The sequence below is a fragment of the Pseudorca crassidens genome, chromosome 5 (genome assembly GCF_039906515.1).
Source record: "Pseudorca crassidens isolate mPseCra1 chromosome 5, mPseCra1.hap1, whole genome shotgun sequence".
Classification (NCBI taxonomy): domain Eukaryota; kingdom Metazoa; phylum Chordata; class Mammalia; order Artiodactyla; family Delphinidae; genus Pseudorca; species Pseudorca crassidens.
In genome coordinates, this window is record NC_090300.1 from 45,558,150 (window position 1) to 45,575,456 (window position 17,307).

The 17,307-nt window shown below is 39.8% G+C and overlaps 1 protein-coding gene across 2 annotated transcripts in view; it reads right to left on the bottom strand.

The window, feature by feature from the left end:
- KPNA4 (karyopherin subunit alpha 4) overlaps positions 1 to 17,307 on the bottom strand; it is a 94,221-nt gene that overhangs the window by 23,697 nt on the left and 53,217 nt on the right. The window contains exon 17 of one of the 2 annotated variants that reach the window (XM_067737895.1): positions 17,166 to 17,205. In XM_067737895.1, coding sequence (XP_067593996.1) covers positions 17,166 to 17,205 — 40 coding nt within the window. Of the gene's footprint in view, positions 1 to 16,405; positions 17,206 to 17,307 lie in introns of those variants that run through there. The other variant, XM_067737894.1, reaches the window with a different exon arrangement.

Below are 17,307 nucleotides of genomic sequence, written 5' to 3' on the forward strand. Positions count from 1 at the left end.
CTATCTCTTTGTTTTGTTGTACCAGGGGCCTATAGTGCTTTGATTAAAGCAAAAAGAGAACAAAATTGACTAAGAAAAACTAGGGAACTAAAGAAAAAAATATTTACATGGCTCCCAAAATATGCTGTCTTGCCTTAAAATACATTTTATACATTTTCAATCCTCGATTAGATCCTTGAAAATTACAAGCCAAATAAGTTTGTCATGAGACCAATTTCAAAATACTGTGCTCTTCCATAAAGCCTTTTTAACACTGCCATCTTGTGGCAGAAAAAAGTAAAACTGTATTTACGTAGAAATATATTTATACATTTTACACATGGTTCAAAATTCAAAAAAAAATTTTTAAAGCATCATGTGTTAAAAAGTGTCTCTCCAACCGTGTCCTTCAGAAACCCAGTTCCTCTCCATAGAGAATCCAATGTTAATTTTTTTGTGCCTATTCTTCCAGAGATATTTTAAGCGTATTCAAGCAAATAAATTTATATGTAAACATACACACACAAAGAATACTATACACAGTTATATATTTTGCTTTTTCAGTCTTTCAATATTTTGGAGACTTTTCTATATCAATACACAAAGAGTCTTCCTTAATTTTATTAGTAGGTGTAAAATATTCCATTATATGAATGTTGATTGACGGTTAATTCTAATCTTTTGATTTTTCACATGATGCTGCCATAAATAAATTTGTATGATGGCATTTCTCACATTTGGAAAGGGTACATGTATTTATAATTTTGAGAGATTTTTGTCAAATTCCCCTCCACTGAGTTTGTACTAGTTTCTCCTCCCAACAGCAAGGCATGAGTGTACTGTTTTCTGAACACCAATGACAACGCATTAGGTGTTATCCAGACTTTTTTTTTTTTAATTTATTTACTTATTTTTGGCTGCGTTGGGTCTTCGTTGCTGTGCACAGGCTTTCTCTAGTTGTGGCGAGCGGGGGCTACTCTTTGCTGTGGTGCGTGGGCTTCTCATTGCGGTGGCTTCTCTTGTTGCGGAGCACGGGCTCTAGGTGCATGGGCTTCAGTAGTTGTGGCGTGCGGGCTCAGTAGTTGTGGCTCGCGGACTCTAGAAAGCAGAATCAGTATTTGTGGCTCATGGGCTTAGTTGCTCTGCGGCATGTGGGATCTTCCCAGACCAGGGCTCGAACCCGTGTCCTCTGCATTGGCAGGCAGATTCTTAACCACTGCGCCACCAGGGAAGCCCTACCCAGACTCTTTTGATCTTTAACAACCTAGACCACAAATGGTTTCTTGCAGTTTTACTTTTAATTTCACTTATTATGGGTGAGACTGAATAAATTTTCATATGTTTACCAGCCTGTATTAGTTTGCTAGGGCTGCTGTAACAAAAGACCACAGAGTCGGTGATGTAAACAACAGAAATGTATTGTCTTATTCTGGAAACTAGTAGTCTGAGATCAATGTTTCAGCAGGGTTGGCCCCTTCTAAGGGCTCTGAGGAAGGATCTGTTTCGGGCACCTCCCCTATCTTCTGGTGGGTTGCTGGCAATCCTCGGCGTTCCTTGGCTTGGAGAAGCATATCGCTGTCTTAGTTTTCACACGGTGTTCTCCCTGTGTACATGCCTGTGTCCATATTTTCTCTTTTTATAAGGACACCAATCATATTGGATTAGGGCCCACCCTAATGACTTCATTTTAACTTAATTACCTTTTTTTTTTTCTGGCCATGCTGCGAGGCATGTAGGATCCTAGTTCCTCCACCAAGGATTGAACCTGTGCCCCCTGCAGTGCAGTCCCAACCACTGGACCACCAGGGAAGTCCCCTTAATTACCTCTTTATAGACCCTATCTCTAAATAAGGTCACATCCTGAGGTACTAAGTGTTATACTTCACCATATGAATTTTAGGAGGACACAATTCAAGTTAAAACAGAGCCATTTATATTTTCTTAAACTTTATGTATTTTATCCATTTTCCATTGAACCTTTAAAAACTGATTTGTAGGATCTTTTCATGTTAGAAAAATTGGTCCTTTCTCTAAGATGATTAGAAATATTTTTCTTAGTTGTTTTTCTTTTGAAGTTTTCTTTCTTATGAAGATTTTCCTGCAGAGATTTTTATTTTTTATGTAAGTAAATTAATCCATTTCTTGTTTATGGTGCTTCTCAGTTTTCATATTACATTCGAAAAAATCCTCCCTTTACATTTATAAAATAATCCTCCCATGGCTTTCCACTAGTACTTCTATAGTGAGTTGTTTTTACTTTTATTCATTTGGATTTTTCCTGGTATGCAGTGTGAAATACAAAGCCAACTTTCTTTCTGGATGGTTACTCAGTTTTCTATTACTATTTATTGAATAATTCATTTTTCCCCATTTATTTGAGATACTGCTTTTTTTTAAGTATTTTATTTATTCATTTATTTTTTGGCTGCGTTGGGTCTTCATTGCTGCGCGTGGGCTTTCTCTAGTTGTAGCGAGTGGGGGCTACTCTTTGTTGCGGTGCACAGGCTTCTCCTTGTGGTGGCTTTCTTGTTGTGGAGCACAGGCTCTAGGCACGCGTGCTTCAGTAGTTGCAGCACGTGGGCTCAGTAGTTGCAATGCGCAGGCCCTAAGGCACGCAGGCTTCAGTAGTTGTGGCACACGGACTCAGTAGTTGTGGCTCGTGGGCTCTAGAGAGCAGAATCAGTAGTTGTGGTTCATGGGCTTAGTTGCTCTGCGGCACGTAGGATCTTCTCGGACCAGGGATTGAACCCATGCCCCCTGCATTGGCAGGCGGATTCTTAGCCACTGTGCCACCATGGAAGCCCCGAGATACTGCTTTTAATATATAGCACTATGTTCCAAATGTGTTTAGGTCTATTTCTGGATTTTCAGAAAATTTGTCTCTAGTAAATTATTATTAATAAGCCAGTTCTATACTGTTTTAATTAAAAATTTATATTTTACAATCTGGCAGAGCTAGTAAGTACTCCGTTTCAGAATTTTCATATTTCTCTTCATATTTTTTTCTTTTAAAAGATCAACTTGGAGGGAAGTGACATATTTATGATTCTTATATAAGAAATTTATATGACTTTTAATTCAAATCTCCATTTGTGTTCAGCAAGCAGTAGCATTTTTTTTTAAATTGAGGTATATTTTATAGAGAGTAAATTTCACCATTTTTAGTGGACAGTTCTATGAATTTTGACAAATGAATACAGTTGTGTAATTGCCATTACAATCAAGATATAGCACTTTTCCATCACTCTCAAAATTTCTCTTGTGCCCCTTTATAGTCAATTTCTCTCCCACCTAGTCCTGGGAAACCACTGACCCAATGTTTTATCCTTATAAAACATGTTCCAGATTGTCATATAATTGGAATCAGACAGTATAAGCCTTTGAATCTGGCTTTCACTTAGCATAGTGCATTTGAAATTCATTCATGTTGTTGTAACAGTTTCTTTCTTTATATTGATGACTAATAATCCATTATATGGATGTACTCATTTATCCATTCACCAGTTGAAGGAATTTGGGGAGTTGTTTCCAGTACTGGGTGATTATGAATAATGCAGCTAGAAACATTCATATGCAGGTTTTCCTGTGAATGAAGTTTTCATTTCACTTTAGTAAATACCTAGGAGCGGGATTGCTGGTTGTAGGGTAAATTGTATGTTTAACTTTATAAGAAACTTCCAAACGGTTTTCCGAAGTGACCAGGCCATTTTGCATTCTCACCAGGAATGTAGGAGAGTGCCAGTTGCTTTGCATCCTTGTCAGCATTTGGTGTTGTCAGTTTTTTGGCCTTGGTTTTGTTTTTTAAATTTTAACCATTCTAATATGAGTGTAGTGGTATCTTGCAGTCTTTATTTACATTTCTCTCATTATTAATGATGTTGACCAGCTTTTCATGTGTTTGCTATCCACATATCACTTTTCAAGAATATATGATGGGGCTTCCCTGGTGGCGCAGTGGTTGAGAGTCCGCCTGCCGATGCAGGGGACGCGGGTTCATGCCCCGGTCCGGGAGGATTCCACATGCCGCGGAGCAGCTGGGCCCGTGAGCCATGGCCGCTGAGCCTGCGCGTCCGGAGCCTGTGCTCCGTGGCGGGAGAGGCCAAAATAGTGAGAGGCCCACGTACCACAAAAAAAAAAAAAAAAAAAAAAAAAGAATATATGATGGAGAAAAGACAGCCTCTTCAATAAGTGGTTGGTGCTGGTAAAACTGGACAGCTACATGTAAAAGAGTGAAATTAGAACACTCCCTAACACCATACACAAAAATAAACTCAAAATGGATTAAAGACCTAAATGTAAGTCTAGACACTATAAAACTCTTAGAGGAAAACATAGGCAGAACACTCTATGACATACACATCACAGCAAGATCCTTTTTGACCCACCTCCTAGAGAAATGGAAATAAAAACAAAAATAAACAAATGGGACGTAATGAAACTTAAAAGCTTTTGCACAGCAAAGGAAACCATAAACAAGATGAAAAGACAACCCTCAGAATGGGAGAAAATATTTGCAAATGAAGCAACTGACAAAGGCTTAATCTCCAAAATTTACAAGCAGCTCAATAACAAAAAAACAAACAACCCAATCCAAAAATGGGCAGAAGACCTAAATAGACATTTCTCCAAAGAAGATATACAGACTGCCAACAAACACATGAAAGGATGCTCAACATCACTAATCATTAGAGAAATGCAAATCAAAACTACAATGAGGTATCACCTCACACCAGTCAGAATGGCCATCATCAAAAAATCTACAAACAATAAATACTGGAGAGGGTGTGGAGAAAAGGGAACCTTCTTGCACTGTTGGTGGGAATGTAAATTGATACAGCCACTATGGAGAACAGTATGGAGGTTCCTTAAAAAACTAAAAATAGAACTACCATACGATCCAGCAATCCTACTACTGGGCATATACCCTAAGAAAACCATAATTCAAAGAGTCATGTACTGCAATGTTCATTGAAGCTCTATTTACAATAGCCAGGACACTGAAGCAACCCAAGTGTCCATTGACGGATGAATGGATAAAGAAGATTGTGGCACATATATACAATGGAATATTACTCAGCCATAAAAAGAAACGAAATTGAGTTATTTGTAGTGAGGTGGATGGATCTAGAGTCTGTCAAACAGAGTGAAGTAAATCAGAAAGAGAAAAACAAATACCGTATGCTAACACATATATATGGAATCTAAAAAAACAAAAAAAAAAAGGTTCTGAAGAACCTAGGGGCAGGACAGGAATAAAGATGCAGACGTAGAGAACGGACTTGAGGACACGGGGAGGGGGAAGGGTAAGCTGGGATGAAGTGAGAGAGTGGCATGGACTTATATATACACTACCAAATGTAAAATAGATGGCTAGTGGGAAGCAGCTGCACAGCACAAGGAGATCAGTTCGGTGCTTTGTGACCACCTAGAGGGGTGGGATAGGGAGTAGATACGGGGATATATGTATAGCTGATTCACTTTGTTATAAAGCAGAAACTAACACACCATTGTAAAGCAATTATACTCCAATAAAGATGTTAAAAAAAACACATCACTTTTCATGAAATGTCTGTGCAAATTTTTCCTCTTTTTTTTTTTTAATTTATTTTTGGCTGCGTTGGGTCTTCGTTGCTGTGCACGGGCTTTCAGTAGTCGTGGCGAGAGGGGACTACTCTTCGCTGCGGTGCACGGGTGTCTCATTGCGGTGGCTCCTCACATTGCGGAGCAGGGGCTCTAGGCACGTGGGCTCAGTAGTTGTGGCTCGCGGGCTCCAGAGTACAGGCTCAGTAGTTGTGGCGCACAGGCTTAGTTGCTCCGCGGCATGTGGGATCTTCCTGGACCAGGGCTCGAACCCATGTCCCCTGCATTGGTAGGCGGATTCTTAACCACTGCACCATCAGGGAAGTCCCCTCATTTTAAACTGGGTTATTTTGTTATCATTGAGTTGTGAGCTTTTATACAGTTTGAGATTACATCGACTTCCTGCAGTGGCATTTAAAGTTTTCTTTACCTTAATCTGGCACACTTCTTATAAAGTTATTCTTTGGATAAAATTTCAACTATACATATATTTTCATCATATCTCCTGTATGATACACACATATATACACTGCTGTGGAAGTATCCTGTTGCAGCTGCTCTGAGGCAGCTGCCATGCTGAGAGAGCATGGCCGGAAGGCAGAGCACAAACTGGTCCCTTAGGGTCTCTGGGCTCTAGTGGTGAATAATAAAAATGGACAATTGCATCCAGAAGTGTCATCCTGCCACAACGGTCTTGTGGTGTTACTCCCGGGCTCTCTAATGACAAAGCCAAACATTGTGCTAGCTGGTAATGGAAAAACATTTACACCAGCCAGCTGCAGTGTCATAAAGTAGGGCAAAGAAGGGTGGACTTGGAGCTGAAAGACAACTGGTAACGGATATACCTCTAAATATTTTTTAGACCATTCCCTCTTCTCTATTTCTACTGTGTACTGCCCTGTTCAGTACCTCCTTTTCTCATGCCCAATTGCTCTAAGAGCTTCCCAATTGGTCTTCCTGCCTTTATTCTTATCTTCCTGAAATCCATGTTCAACAAAGTTGACACAGTGATTTACTTAAAAGTTCAAATTTGACAATGACACTCTCCCACTTAAAATCCCTAAGTCTCTCCTAAATAAAGCATATTATGTGTTGCTTGTTCTGGTCCCTTCCCACCAACCCTGATGTCAACTTTTAGACTAAAAATGATTCCGTTTTCCCCATCCCTGACATTGCTCACTGGGGAAGGCCCTTGCCCCCCACTTCATCTGGCTAACTCTTGAGTCAGTCAGGAGGGCCCTACGTCCTCCAAGAAGCCTCCCCTGACTGCCTTCCAATGCAGGGGACGTTGGTTCAATCCCTGGTCGGGAAACTAAGATCCCACATGCTGCGGGGCAACTAAGCCCACGTGCTGCAACCACTGAGCCTGCGCAGTCTAGGGCCCGTGCACCACAACTACAGAGAACCCCAAGTGCTGCAACAAACAGCCGGCGCCGCAACTAAGACCAGATGCGTGTGTGTGTGTGTGTGTGAGAGAGAGAGACAGACAGACAGAGAGAGAGAGAGGGAGGGAAGGGAGGGAGGGAGGGAGGGAGGGAGAGAGAGAGAAAGAGAGAGAAAGAGAGAAAGAGAAAGAGAAAGAAAAAGAAAAGAGAAAGAAAAGAAAGGAAGGAAGGAAGGAAGAAAAAGAAAAAGAAAGAAAGAAAGAAAAAAGAGAGAAAGAGAGAAAGAAAGGAAGGAAGGAAGGAAGAAAGCAAGCAAGCTCTATGTTCTAGGCAATGTGCTACATGATTCCTGCTATAGTCTAGTATTGTATGAATCTTAATTGTGAACTTCAAGGTGTGCTAAACAAAAGGAATGGAGTTCTATGAGAGCTTTTAATAAAGGAATTTAAGTTGGGCAGTAAGTGCCAGTTTCTCTTAGAAAGTGATGCTTAAGCTAAGAGATGAACAAGGAAAGGGGGGAAGGGGATATTCTAGCAGAGAAAACAAAATCAAAGGCCTCACGAGAGGAGTATCTGAAAAGCCAGTGGAGTCAAAGCACAGAGAAGAGTGGTGTGCGTGAAAAAAATGGCTAGAGAAAAAGGCAGGGGCCAGAAAATGAAAGGCTGTGGCCATGTTAATGATTTTGGCTAAGTCAAGGACATTTGAACATGGACTAGATACTATGAAGGAAGTGTTAATTTTTTAAAGATGTGATATTGCTGTGGTTATATTAAGAAGAAGTTCTTAATTTTTTAGAGATACATAATGAAATGCCTAGGATTTGCTTCAAAATAATTCAAGGGAGATAGGAATAGTTGGTGGGCCAGAGATGAAACAAGATTGACCATGTGTCGGGACTTCCCTGGCGGTCCAGTGGTTAGGACTCCACACTTCCATTGCAGGGGGCACGGGTTCGATCCCTGGTTGAACTAAGATCCTGCAAGCAGCGCGGTGCAGGAAAAAAAAAAAAAAGATTGACTATGTGTTGATGATGGTTGAAGCTGGGTGACGGGTACATGAGGGTTTATTATTTTACTCTACTCTTGCACATGATTAAAATTTCTGGGACTTCCCGCGTGGCACATTGGTTAAGAATCCACCTGCCAATGCAGGGTACATGGGTTCAAGCCCTGGTCCGGGAAGATCCCACATGCCGTGGAGCAACTAAGCCGTGTGCCACAACAACTGAGCCCGTGTGCCACAACAACTGAGCCCGTGTGCCACAACTACTGAAGCCCACACACCTAGAGCCCATGCTCCACAAAGAGAAGCCACCGCAATGAGAAACCCGCGCACCGCAACGAAGGGTAGCCCCCACTTGCCGCAACTAGAGAAAGCCCACGTGCAGCAACAAAGACCCAACACAGCCAGAAATAAATAAATTTTTAAAATAATAAATAAAATTTCCAATGAGAAAAAAGAATGTTGCTTTTTATTCTAAGAGCAGTGAGAAGATATGAAGTGTTCTAGGTAACAACACTGGCACACTCAGATTTGAATTTTAGAAACATCACTCTTGGCTTTAATGCAGAGATCAGATTGAAAGGGAGCCACAGTGGCCAAAGGAAACCATTTTAATAGCCTTTTGCAATGGTTCAAGAAAAGAGATGACGGTTGGACTAAGGAGGTAGAAATGGGGATAAGTGAAAGGATGCAAGAGCCATTTTGTAGAACTCAGAGGAGCTGATACTCACTGAGATAGGGAACAATTCAAGAGGACATGCTTGGTGGTAGGAGAGGAAGATCATAGGCTTGGACAAGCTAGAGTTGTGGTTGCCTTTCAGGTATATATGTGGGAATTTCAAGGAAGCAGTATGGAGATTTTAGAGAAAGCTGATACTAAGTTGGAAATCAGTGGCATGTCATAGCTGATCCTTGAAGTGTGATTACTCTATCTTTGCATAGATTAAAGGAAGCTTGGTGTGAGAGGAGAACCCTGGGTTGAGAGTTAAACCCCTTAAACATTTAATGACAGGGAAAAGCATGTGCTAGAAAGGAGATAAAATGCTGGCTAGGAGTTTGGTGGGGAAGGGGAGAGAGAGAGGGAAGGAGGTAGCAATGGTCAGAGGAGGAAAAATAATGTGAATTTGTGAAAATCTAGACGGGAGTGGTCAAGTGTCTAGTTTTTCTGAGTCAAGATAAAGATAAAAAATTGCACATTTAATCTAGTGACATATAGGCACTGGTGATTTTTCAAGGGCTTTATGGAGTGATGAGGGCAAATGAAAGACTAGTGGGTTCAGAATGAGGCTTGAGCAACTGGAAGAAGCAAACTTCTTAAAAGAACTTTGGCTGTGGTGGTAAGGGGAGGATGGAGCTGGAACGGGAGGGAGGGCTCCACTTTCATTTTTATGTTGGGAAGTATTTGTTGCATGTTCAAATGTTAATGGGAAGGATCACACTGAAGGGGAACAGTTGAATACAAAGGAGAGAAAAGCCATAATTCATAGTGTGAGATTCCTGAGAAGTAGCAGGAGATAGGACTGAAGACAATGGGACTGCCTTAGTTATGAGGAAAGCTATCTATCTCCTCTAATATAAGTCTCTAAGCTGGAAGTGAGCTGAGGAAGTTTCTCTGATATAGTTTCTCTTTGCCACCTCCCCGCCCCTAAAATAGGAAGGGTAATCTACTAAGAATGAGGGAGAAATAGAGGGTTAGGATTTGAAAAAAAATTAAAGTCTGAATAGCCAAATGAAGTCTTAAGTTGGAGATAATGAATTTAGAGATAGTAAGTCTAAATTTTTTGTATGCTCCATCAAATGCTCTGATGCAGTCACCAAACAGTGGGGTTTACCAAAGGTACCACGTACACCTGTCACTGTACTTACTTCTTCTAATGTATCCATTTGACTGTCTTTCCCTCAGTAAACTAAATTGAGAGCAAGTACACATTTTAATTGGCTTCATACTCTAACTCCTGACTTAATGCCTAGCCCAACATGGGTTCTCAGGTATTTGTTAAATGTAAAAAATAAGGCTTCTGCCTTTATTTCCAGCAAAAGTTAAAGGGAAATTCTCCTAGCTGCTGTGCTTATTATTTACGTAGGATTATTCTGAGTGCTTTACATGAATTAACTCATTTAAACCACAAAATAACCCACTGGGTAGGCACTACTACATTTTCCATTTTTCAGATGAAGAACCAGAAGCAGCTAAAGTAACTTTACAAGGTTCCACAGGAGTTAAGTGGCAGAGCTAGGATATGAAGCCAGAAACTCTATCAAAGGGGCCACTGTATGAATTTGCTCTTAAAGCCTCTGCAACACTGAACAGGAAAAAATGAGTAAACACCATGGTGATTATCAGAACTGTTTAGATCAGGACTAGATAAAACTGAGGGAGTTCCTTGGGCTTGTTCCTAATTATTTCTAGCACCTAAAAATTTGTATAATTACTAGTCTGGTAGAAGAAAGCTTATGTAATTATTTTAATCAAAGAGCACTGCAACATCAATAACCAAAAAGCATTCTAATAATTTCATACTATAGACTAAAACAGTAATCAGTTACCTTTATGGTTTGGATACTTTCTTTGTAAAAACACTATTATGATACAGATATTTCAATAAATCACACATTTCAAAAATTAATTGCATCAATAGTATTATATATTAGGTTACCCCCTGCTTTATATTATGGAAGGCTGGTATTTGAAAGACACATGACGATGCATTGCAATATCCTGTGAGTGTCAGATATCCAGATCTGACATTGGGTAAATATCAAAAGTGAAAAAAGAAAATAAAGAAATGAGCATTCATCTGGCAATGAATGCCTTCCTACAGAAAGCATTCTAAACTTCAGATGCAATGAGGCAAACTGAAAAATTCCAAATTGAAGAGTTTTAGAAATAGTCACTACTATCAGTTCATGTGAGAGGTTGTATTGTAATCACAAACCTTTGAGCGTCTACAGAACTCATGGCACTTTCATGGGGTTTACAGAGCTTTGTTTATTTGCTGACTTTGGCCCTTAAGAAGCTTACAATTTAGTGGAAAGACTAAAATGCAGATGTGATAGAGCAGTGACTGAACAGACTCTACAGACTGAAAAATTACCATCGGTGTAAAACACACACTGCAAAGTGAGAGCTAATGGGGATGGCAAGGGTAGTAGACGGTACTGTATATATTTGGCTTCCTGAAGGAGACAGATATCTGGAATGTTCAAGGTATGTAATGTGGTTGAGAATTCAGGATCCAAACAAGACACTTCCTATCTGCTACCTCTAGCTTTCTTTACTCTCTGCAGCTGGGAAGAACGGCAAAAGAGTTACCCGGGGATAGAGAAAACAGGGAAACAAACTTTTCAGTACATCATTAGTTGACTCAAACTGGAACAAAGTTACTATTTAGGTACCTTCACAGCTCCTTAACAGCTTTCCTATAACCATCTTAAACAGGTTCAAAGGGGGAAAAAAAAAAAAAGATAAAACCCAGTTTCTCTGCATCAGTTATATGGTTACATACGCTGGGCATCTTGTAGATCACACTGGGAGCTACTAGATTTGAGGCAGTATGTAATTTGTTTATGGAGGGAGCACACTGGCAAGTACAAAGGGAAATGGTTGGAGATAGAAAATACCCATAATAGGTTAATAGATAAATTTTACGTTAATGAGTTGAACAGAGGGGACAACCCCTGAGAAACAAGAAGTACGGCAGTAAGGCAGGAGAGACTAAGGGTATGTCGATTTCTTCCCAACCCCACAACTATGAGCCAAAATGACTTTTGGCTGTGTGGCATGTGGGATCTTAGTGCTCCGGCTGGGAACGGAACCTGTGCGCCCTGCAGTGGAAGCGTGGAGTCTTAACCACTGGACCGCCAGCGGTTTCCCTGTTTTTGTTTTTTTTAAGATAAGAGAAATACCCTCCTAAGCTGAGTCCAAGTGTTGGATATTAGCATTATAGTATCCAATTACAAAATCAGTAAAAAGGTAACCATGTAGAAAGTATGGGGGAAAGGTGGCTCAGAATGCTCAAAATCCAGAGGACGAGAGAGGATGGGACACTGAACGAATGATATGGAAGCAGGATTCATGCTTGAAGAATAACAGAAAGAAATGAAAAGGTTATAAAAAATTTTCTTCACGAAGAATAAAACTGGAAGAACTGACAGTCTGGAAAAACTAAGTTAACCTGGAGTAAGCATAGTTAGAGCTGCAAAGATGCAAAACTTGTGGAGAGAAGGTAGAAATTGGGCCAACAATGTAAGTGATAAGAGAGGAGTGCAGGGACTTCCCTGGTGGCGCAGTGGTTAAGAATCCACCTGCCAATGCAGGGGACACAGGTTTGAGCCCTGGTCCGGGAAGATCCCACATGCCGCAGAGCAACTAAGCCCGTGCGCCACAACTACTGAGCCTGCGCTCTAGAGCCCATGAGCCCCAACTACTGAGCCCGCGTGCCACAACTACTGAGCCTGCTTGCCACAACTACTGAAGCCCACGTGCCACTACTGAGCCCGCATGCCACAACTACTGAAGCCCACGTGCCTAGAGCCCGTGCTCTGCAACGAGGAGCCACCACGAGAAGCCCACGCACCACAACTAAGAGTATCCCCCGCTTGCCACAACTAGAGAAAGCCTGCGCCCAGCAACGAAGACCCAATGCAGCCAAAGATAAATTAATTAATTTTTAAAAAAAAATAAAAAAAGACAGGAGTGCAGGCCTCTGGCAAGAGGTAAATCAGAAATGTGCAGGGCGGTATTTACTTTCCTTCACACTCAGCTGCTCTTATACACCAAGTAGCAGCTGTCAAGTCAATTTTATAAACAGTACATCCTGGCATGGACATCCTGAACCAAATTTGTCACCTAAAGGGCCTGAATTTAGAATATTCAAAATTGATGGAACTGCTTAGTTGTATCTTGAGAAAAAACATTCAATCTACCTTCCTGTATATTATTGACATGATAGTTAATATGCAATGTGACACTACAGTTCAGTTGCTTCTGATCACACTGGAATACAGGCTTTACAAATCTTCGTTTTTTCCGTCTTCCTTTAACTTAGGAATTAACTCATTACAATAAGACTACAAATGTGCACTTTGATTTTATTTAAAGGCATATGTGCATAATTTCATTACTTATATTTTTAAAGAGTATACACTTCATTAATGTGTTTGTTAAAAAGAAAAACCATTTTCTCCTTAAATGTTTAAAATGTCAAGTTTAGGAAGTAAATAATCCATTAAACCTCAGGAGTTAACTGGTAACTTTTTTTGATTCAAGCTAAATTGGCCTGTTTGTAGTTCACCTTCTTAATATCCATAATGAAAGATCAATTTTTGGAAACTCAAAGAAATCAAATACAGTGGACCCTTGAACAACATGTGTTTGAACTGCTTGGGTTCACTTATACATGGACTTTTTTCACTAAATATGCACTACAGTACTACATGATCTGTGGCTGGTTGAATCCTTGGATGTGGAACCACGGATATGAGGATTTTCGATTTTTGACTGTGCAGAGGGCCGGCACCCCTAACCCCAGCTTTGTTCAAGGAACTAGCTACACAGCACTTAGATTGTACTTAACAATTATTTACATGGCATTTACACTGTATTAGGTATCACAAGTAATCTAAAGATGATTTAAAGTACAGTTGACCCTGTAGTATTTAGTGAAAAAAAACTGGCATTTAAGTGGGCCTGCAAAGTCCATACTGTTCAAGGGTCAACTGTAATTTCAAAACTCACAAGCTTCTATAAGAATTAGTGTTAGCCATTCCTCAAAATACAGATATGAAAAGCTGCATAAACATTTTTTTGCATTGGCTCACAAATTTAAATGAACTCAGTTTTAGAACAGTAATTGAAAGCATAGCTTCCAATGGTATGGGAGGTACAATCTGGGTCTTCTCTAGCCCTTAGTAGCTGTCTGGCCTTGATCAAGTCACTTCTTCACAACTCTATCATCTGAAGCGGGGGACTGGGACAGTTCATTCATATTCTGAAATTCAGACTCCCACAGAACCCCTAAAACTGTATGTATATGCATTTTGGAAGGAAGCCGGTGCAAAGTTCTCAATAGATTCTCACAGGTAAACTTCATCTAAAAATAAGTTTGCAATATATTACTGATCACTTCTAAACTGCTCCAGCTCTAAATACTAGTATTTCTTTGTGGTATAGGAACTCTAAGATGGCTCTCAAGATTCCCTGGTGTACATACCCTTTATAATCCCCTTTACTCAAGTGTTGGCAGGATACGTGAATATGATGGATATCATTCTGTGATTAGGCTATGGTATAAGGCAAAGAGAAAGGGATGTTGCAGGTATAATTAAGGTACTAATCAGTTTGGCTTTGGGTCAATCAAAAGGGAGATTATAGGGCTTCCCTGGTGGCGCAGTGGTTGAGAGTCCGCCTGCCAATGCAGGGGACACGGGTTCGTGCCCCGGTCCAGGAAGATCCCACATGCCGCGAAACGGCCAGGCCCATGAGCCGTGGCCGCTGAGCCTGCGCGTCCGGAGCCTGTGCTCCGCAACGGGAGAGGCCACAACAGTGAGAGGTCCGCATACCGCAAAAAAAAAAAGGGAGATTATAATGGGTGGGCCTGATTTAATCAGGCGAGCCCTTTAAAAGAGAGCTTAGGGCCTTCTCTGAGATCAGATTCTCCTGCAGGCCTTGAATAAGCAAGCTGCCATGAGTCCTGCATCTGTAAGAAAATTATTCTATAAAATCACTTGGCCTATTATAACCTCACTGGCTTACTTTGAACCAGGTTTTTCTTTACTAAGAAACATGAATTATGCAAAGTACTATTATGTTCACCTTCTGGTAACTTAAGCCATTTGTAAAAACCATGCTTTGTATGCAATCTATTTGGAACCATATGTTGTAGTTACAGAAATACTTAAAATATAGCTCAAGTTGTCTCTCTCAGTCCATTTTGCTGGAGGGGTGAAGGAAGGTCAAAAGCTTGGTTTGGACAGGGAGAAAGCAGAAGCAAAGATGGTGTCACCTGAACAAATTCAGTCAGTTAGAATATTAATACGTCTATACCGAAATTAAATAACTTAAGAAATTTCTTCTGTAATGTTGGGTCTATATCAAAAGCTTATGAAAGACAAGCAAACGTAAGCCACTGAGTTACTCTAACTTTACACTAATATATGAAAAAATCCACACAGCACACACACACGCCCCATGTAAAACATTGCTTTGAGTTTTAATGTTTATCTCCCCAAGACAGCCTAGCCTGCACTCTACTTGGATAAATTTTACAAGCTAGTTTTCTGCTGCTTCTAGTTTTAAACTTTAACCATGTTTCTGATGACAAGGAATGCTGCAAAAATACTCTAGTTCAACAAAGAGTTATGATCACAAAATAATTTTTATCCATTCTACAGTGTTTCAGAATTACCAGTTGATTTTTAAACACAAAGTAGATATAGATGCTAATGGTGGCTAATCTGGTATGTTTCTTATAGCAAACTGTTGTTCATGCAACACTTGTGCTCAAAGGGGAAGGCACAGGATTTCCTACAATGAGCCACCTTATAAAGAGTTCTTTTTGTACAAATTAATTTATGTCACATTTAATTTAGTGTGCATAACCTCGAAATTGAGGCATTATTCCAATTTATAAAAACCACTTGCATAACTTTTATGCAAGTTTTAAAAATACAAAGTTTTCTCCCTAAAGTGGCTCAAAATAGATTGTTCATGGCTGCCTACATCTAAGATAAAAAGATTCTAAAACAATTGAACAGATTAGGCATATTATTAAAGGTGTTCAAACCATTACTTGATTTGTACATCTACTCAAACCTCTTCATCGGTCTTTATTCAGCAGTACATATGCACCAAATTCCATTTTAGAAGTTTCCATATCATTTTCATAGAAAACAAAGTTTGAAAACAAGTAACATTTAAACACAGCACGGTATTCTACCACAACTGAAACTTTTTTCTTCTTCTTCTTTACAGGACTCAACAAAATCTAAAAATGAACTAGGCTGTAGATTTACCTCATGCAAAGATCTTTATGTTATCTCTGAAAATGAAAAGGATGGCTTTTTAAAGCACATTTTACTGTTTTATACTATTATGGTAACTTGTGTACTGCAACACAGTCTATTTTGAGGGAAATTTATGGTTTTTTTTCATGCAAAAATCTACACAAATTAGTTTTGATGATATGGAAAGCTTTTCATAGCATCAAACATTCATCTGGTGCAAATGCACAGGGAAACCTTCCTGAAAGTTTTCTGACTTGAGAAGCAACTAAAAAGCCATACTAGGTAAAGTAAATAAAAACTAAAAACAAAACAAAACCCCACAAAAAAAAAACAAAAAAACAAACAAACAAAAAAAACTAAAAAAAAAAAAAAAACCCACAAAAAAAAAAGAGGGGGAAAAAAAAGGAGGGGTGGGAAAAAGGGAAGAAGGGAAATAGAAAACACAGGCTGCAGAGTACACCAATGTCTGCTGCTGAACTGGTCTTTGTTTTCATGTCCAGTGTACAGTAACACTTATGATCTCACTTTGATGATTTACTAGGTTTGTTATCAGCCCCCTGAAGGCAAATCAAGCTTGCATGCGTTCACATACAGCACCACAACCATACTCTCGTACACAGTCACTCCAGGACTAGGAGTCTGCTTCATGAATGAAGAGCCCTAGATTTCAAAGATGAACCTGGCTCTCTATCACTGAGCCAGACATTCATTCAACATTGTCCATTCACACACTGCTTCATAGCAAGGCCTGGGCTCATTTTCCTTTGACTTATATGGGCATCCTATTCTCTTTTATGCTTATAAGGCTTGAAGATGACATTACTGCACTTTCCCCTCAGCGGATATAATGTCAATGTTCCTCCTCAGGCACTGAATATCTGTGACCTGTAGCCCTTTTACTCTGAACAACCTAAATAAGCATTCATGTAAAGTTTTCATTACATTTTGCCACTCATTCTCACTCGCACCCACTCGCCATCTTGACCTCATTTGGGCATTTTCCGTGATTCCAAATGAAATCTTCACATTTTCTTTCCCGATTTAATGCAGCAGCAGATCCCATGAGCCAAGCTTGATGGATCAAACCTTTTTATATATATGTGTATATATATATATATCTCAGTGCTGCATTGTACCTAACTTCCACAACATCTTTCTAAAACTGGAACCCTTCTGTTGGTACATTGGCAGATGAATTGAAACCAAATGTTCCACCTTGTATTGCCTCTGGAACAAGACTAGGATCTTCATCAATCTAAGGGAAAAAAGGAAAAAGAAGGTGATAATTAGTTTAAAAAAAAATAGCATTGTAGTACTATTTCCATTTAAAAAGCATGGGAGGGCTTCCCTGGTGACG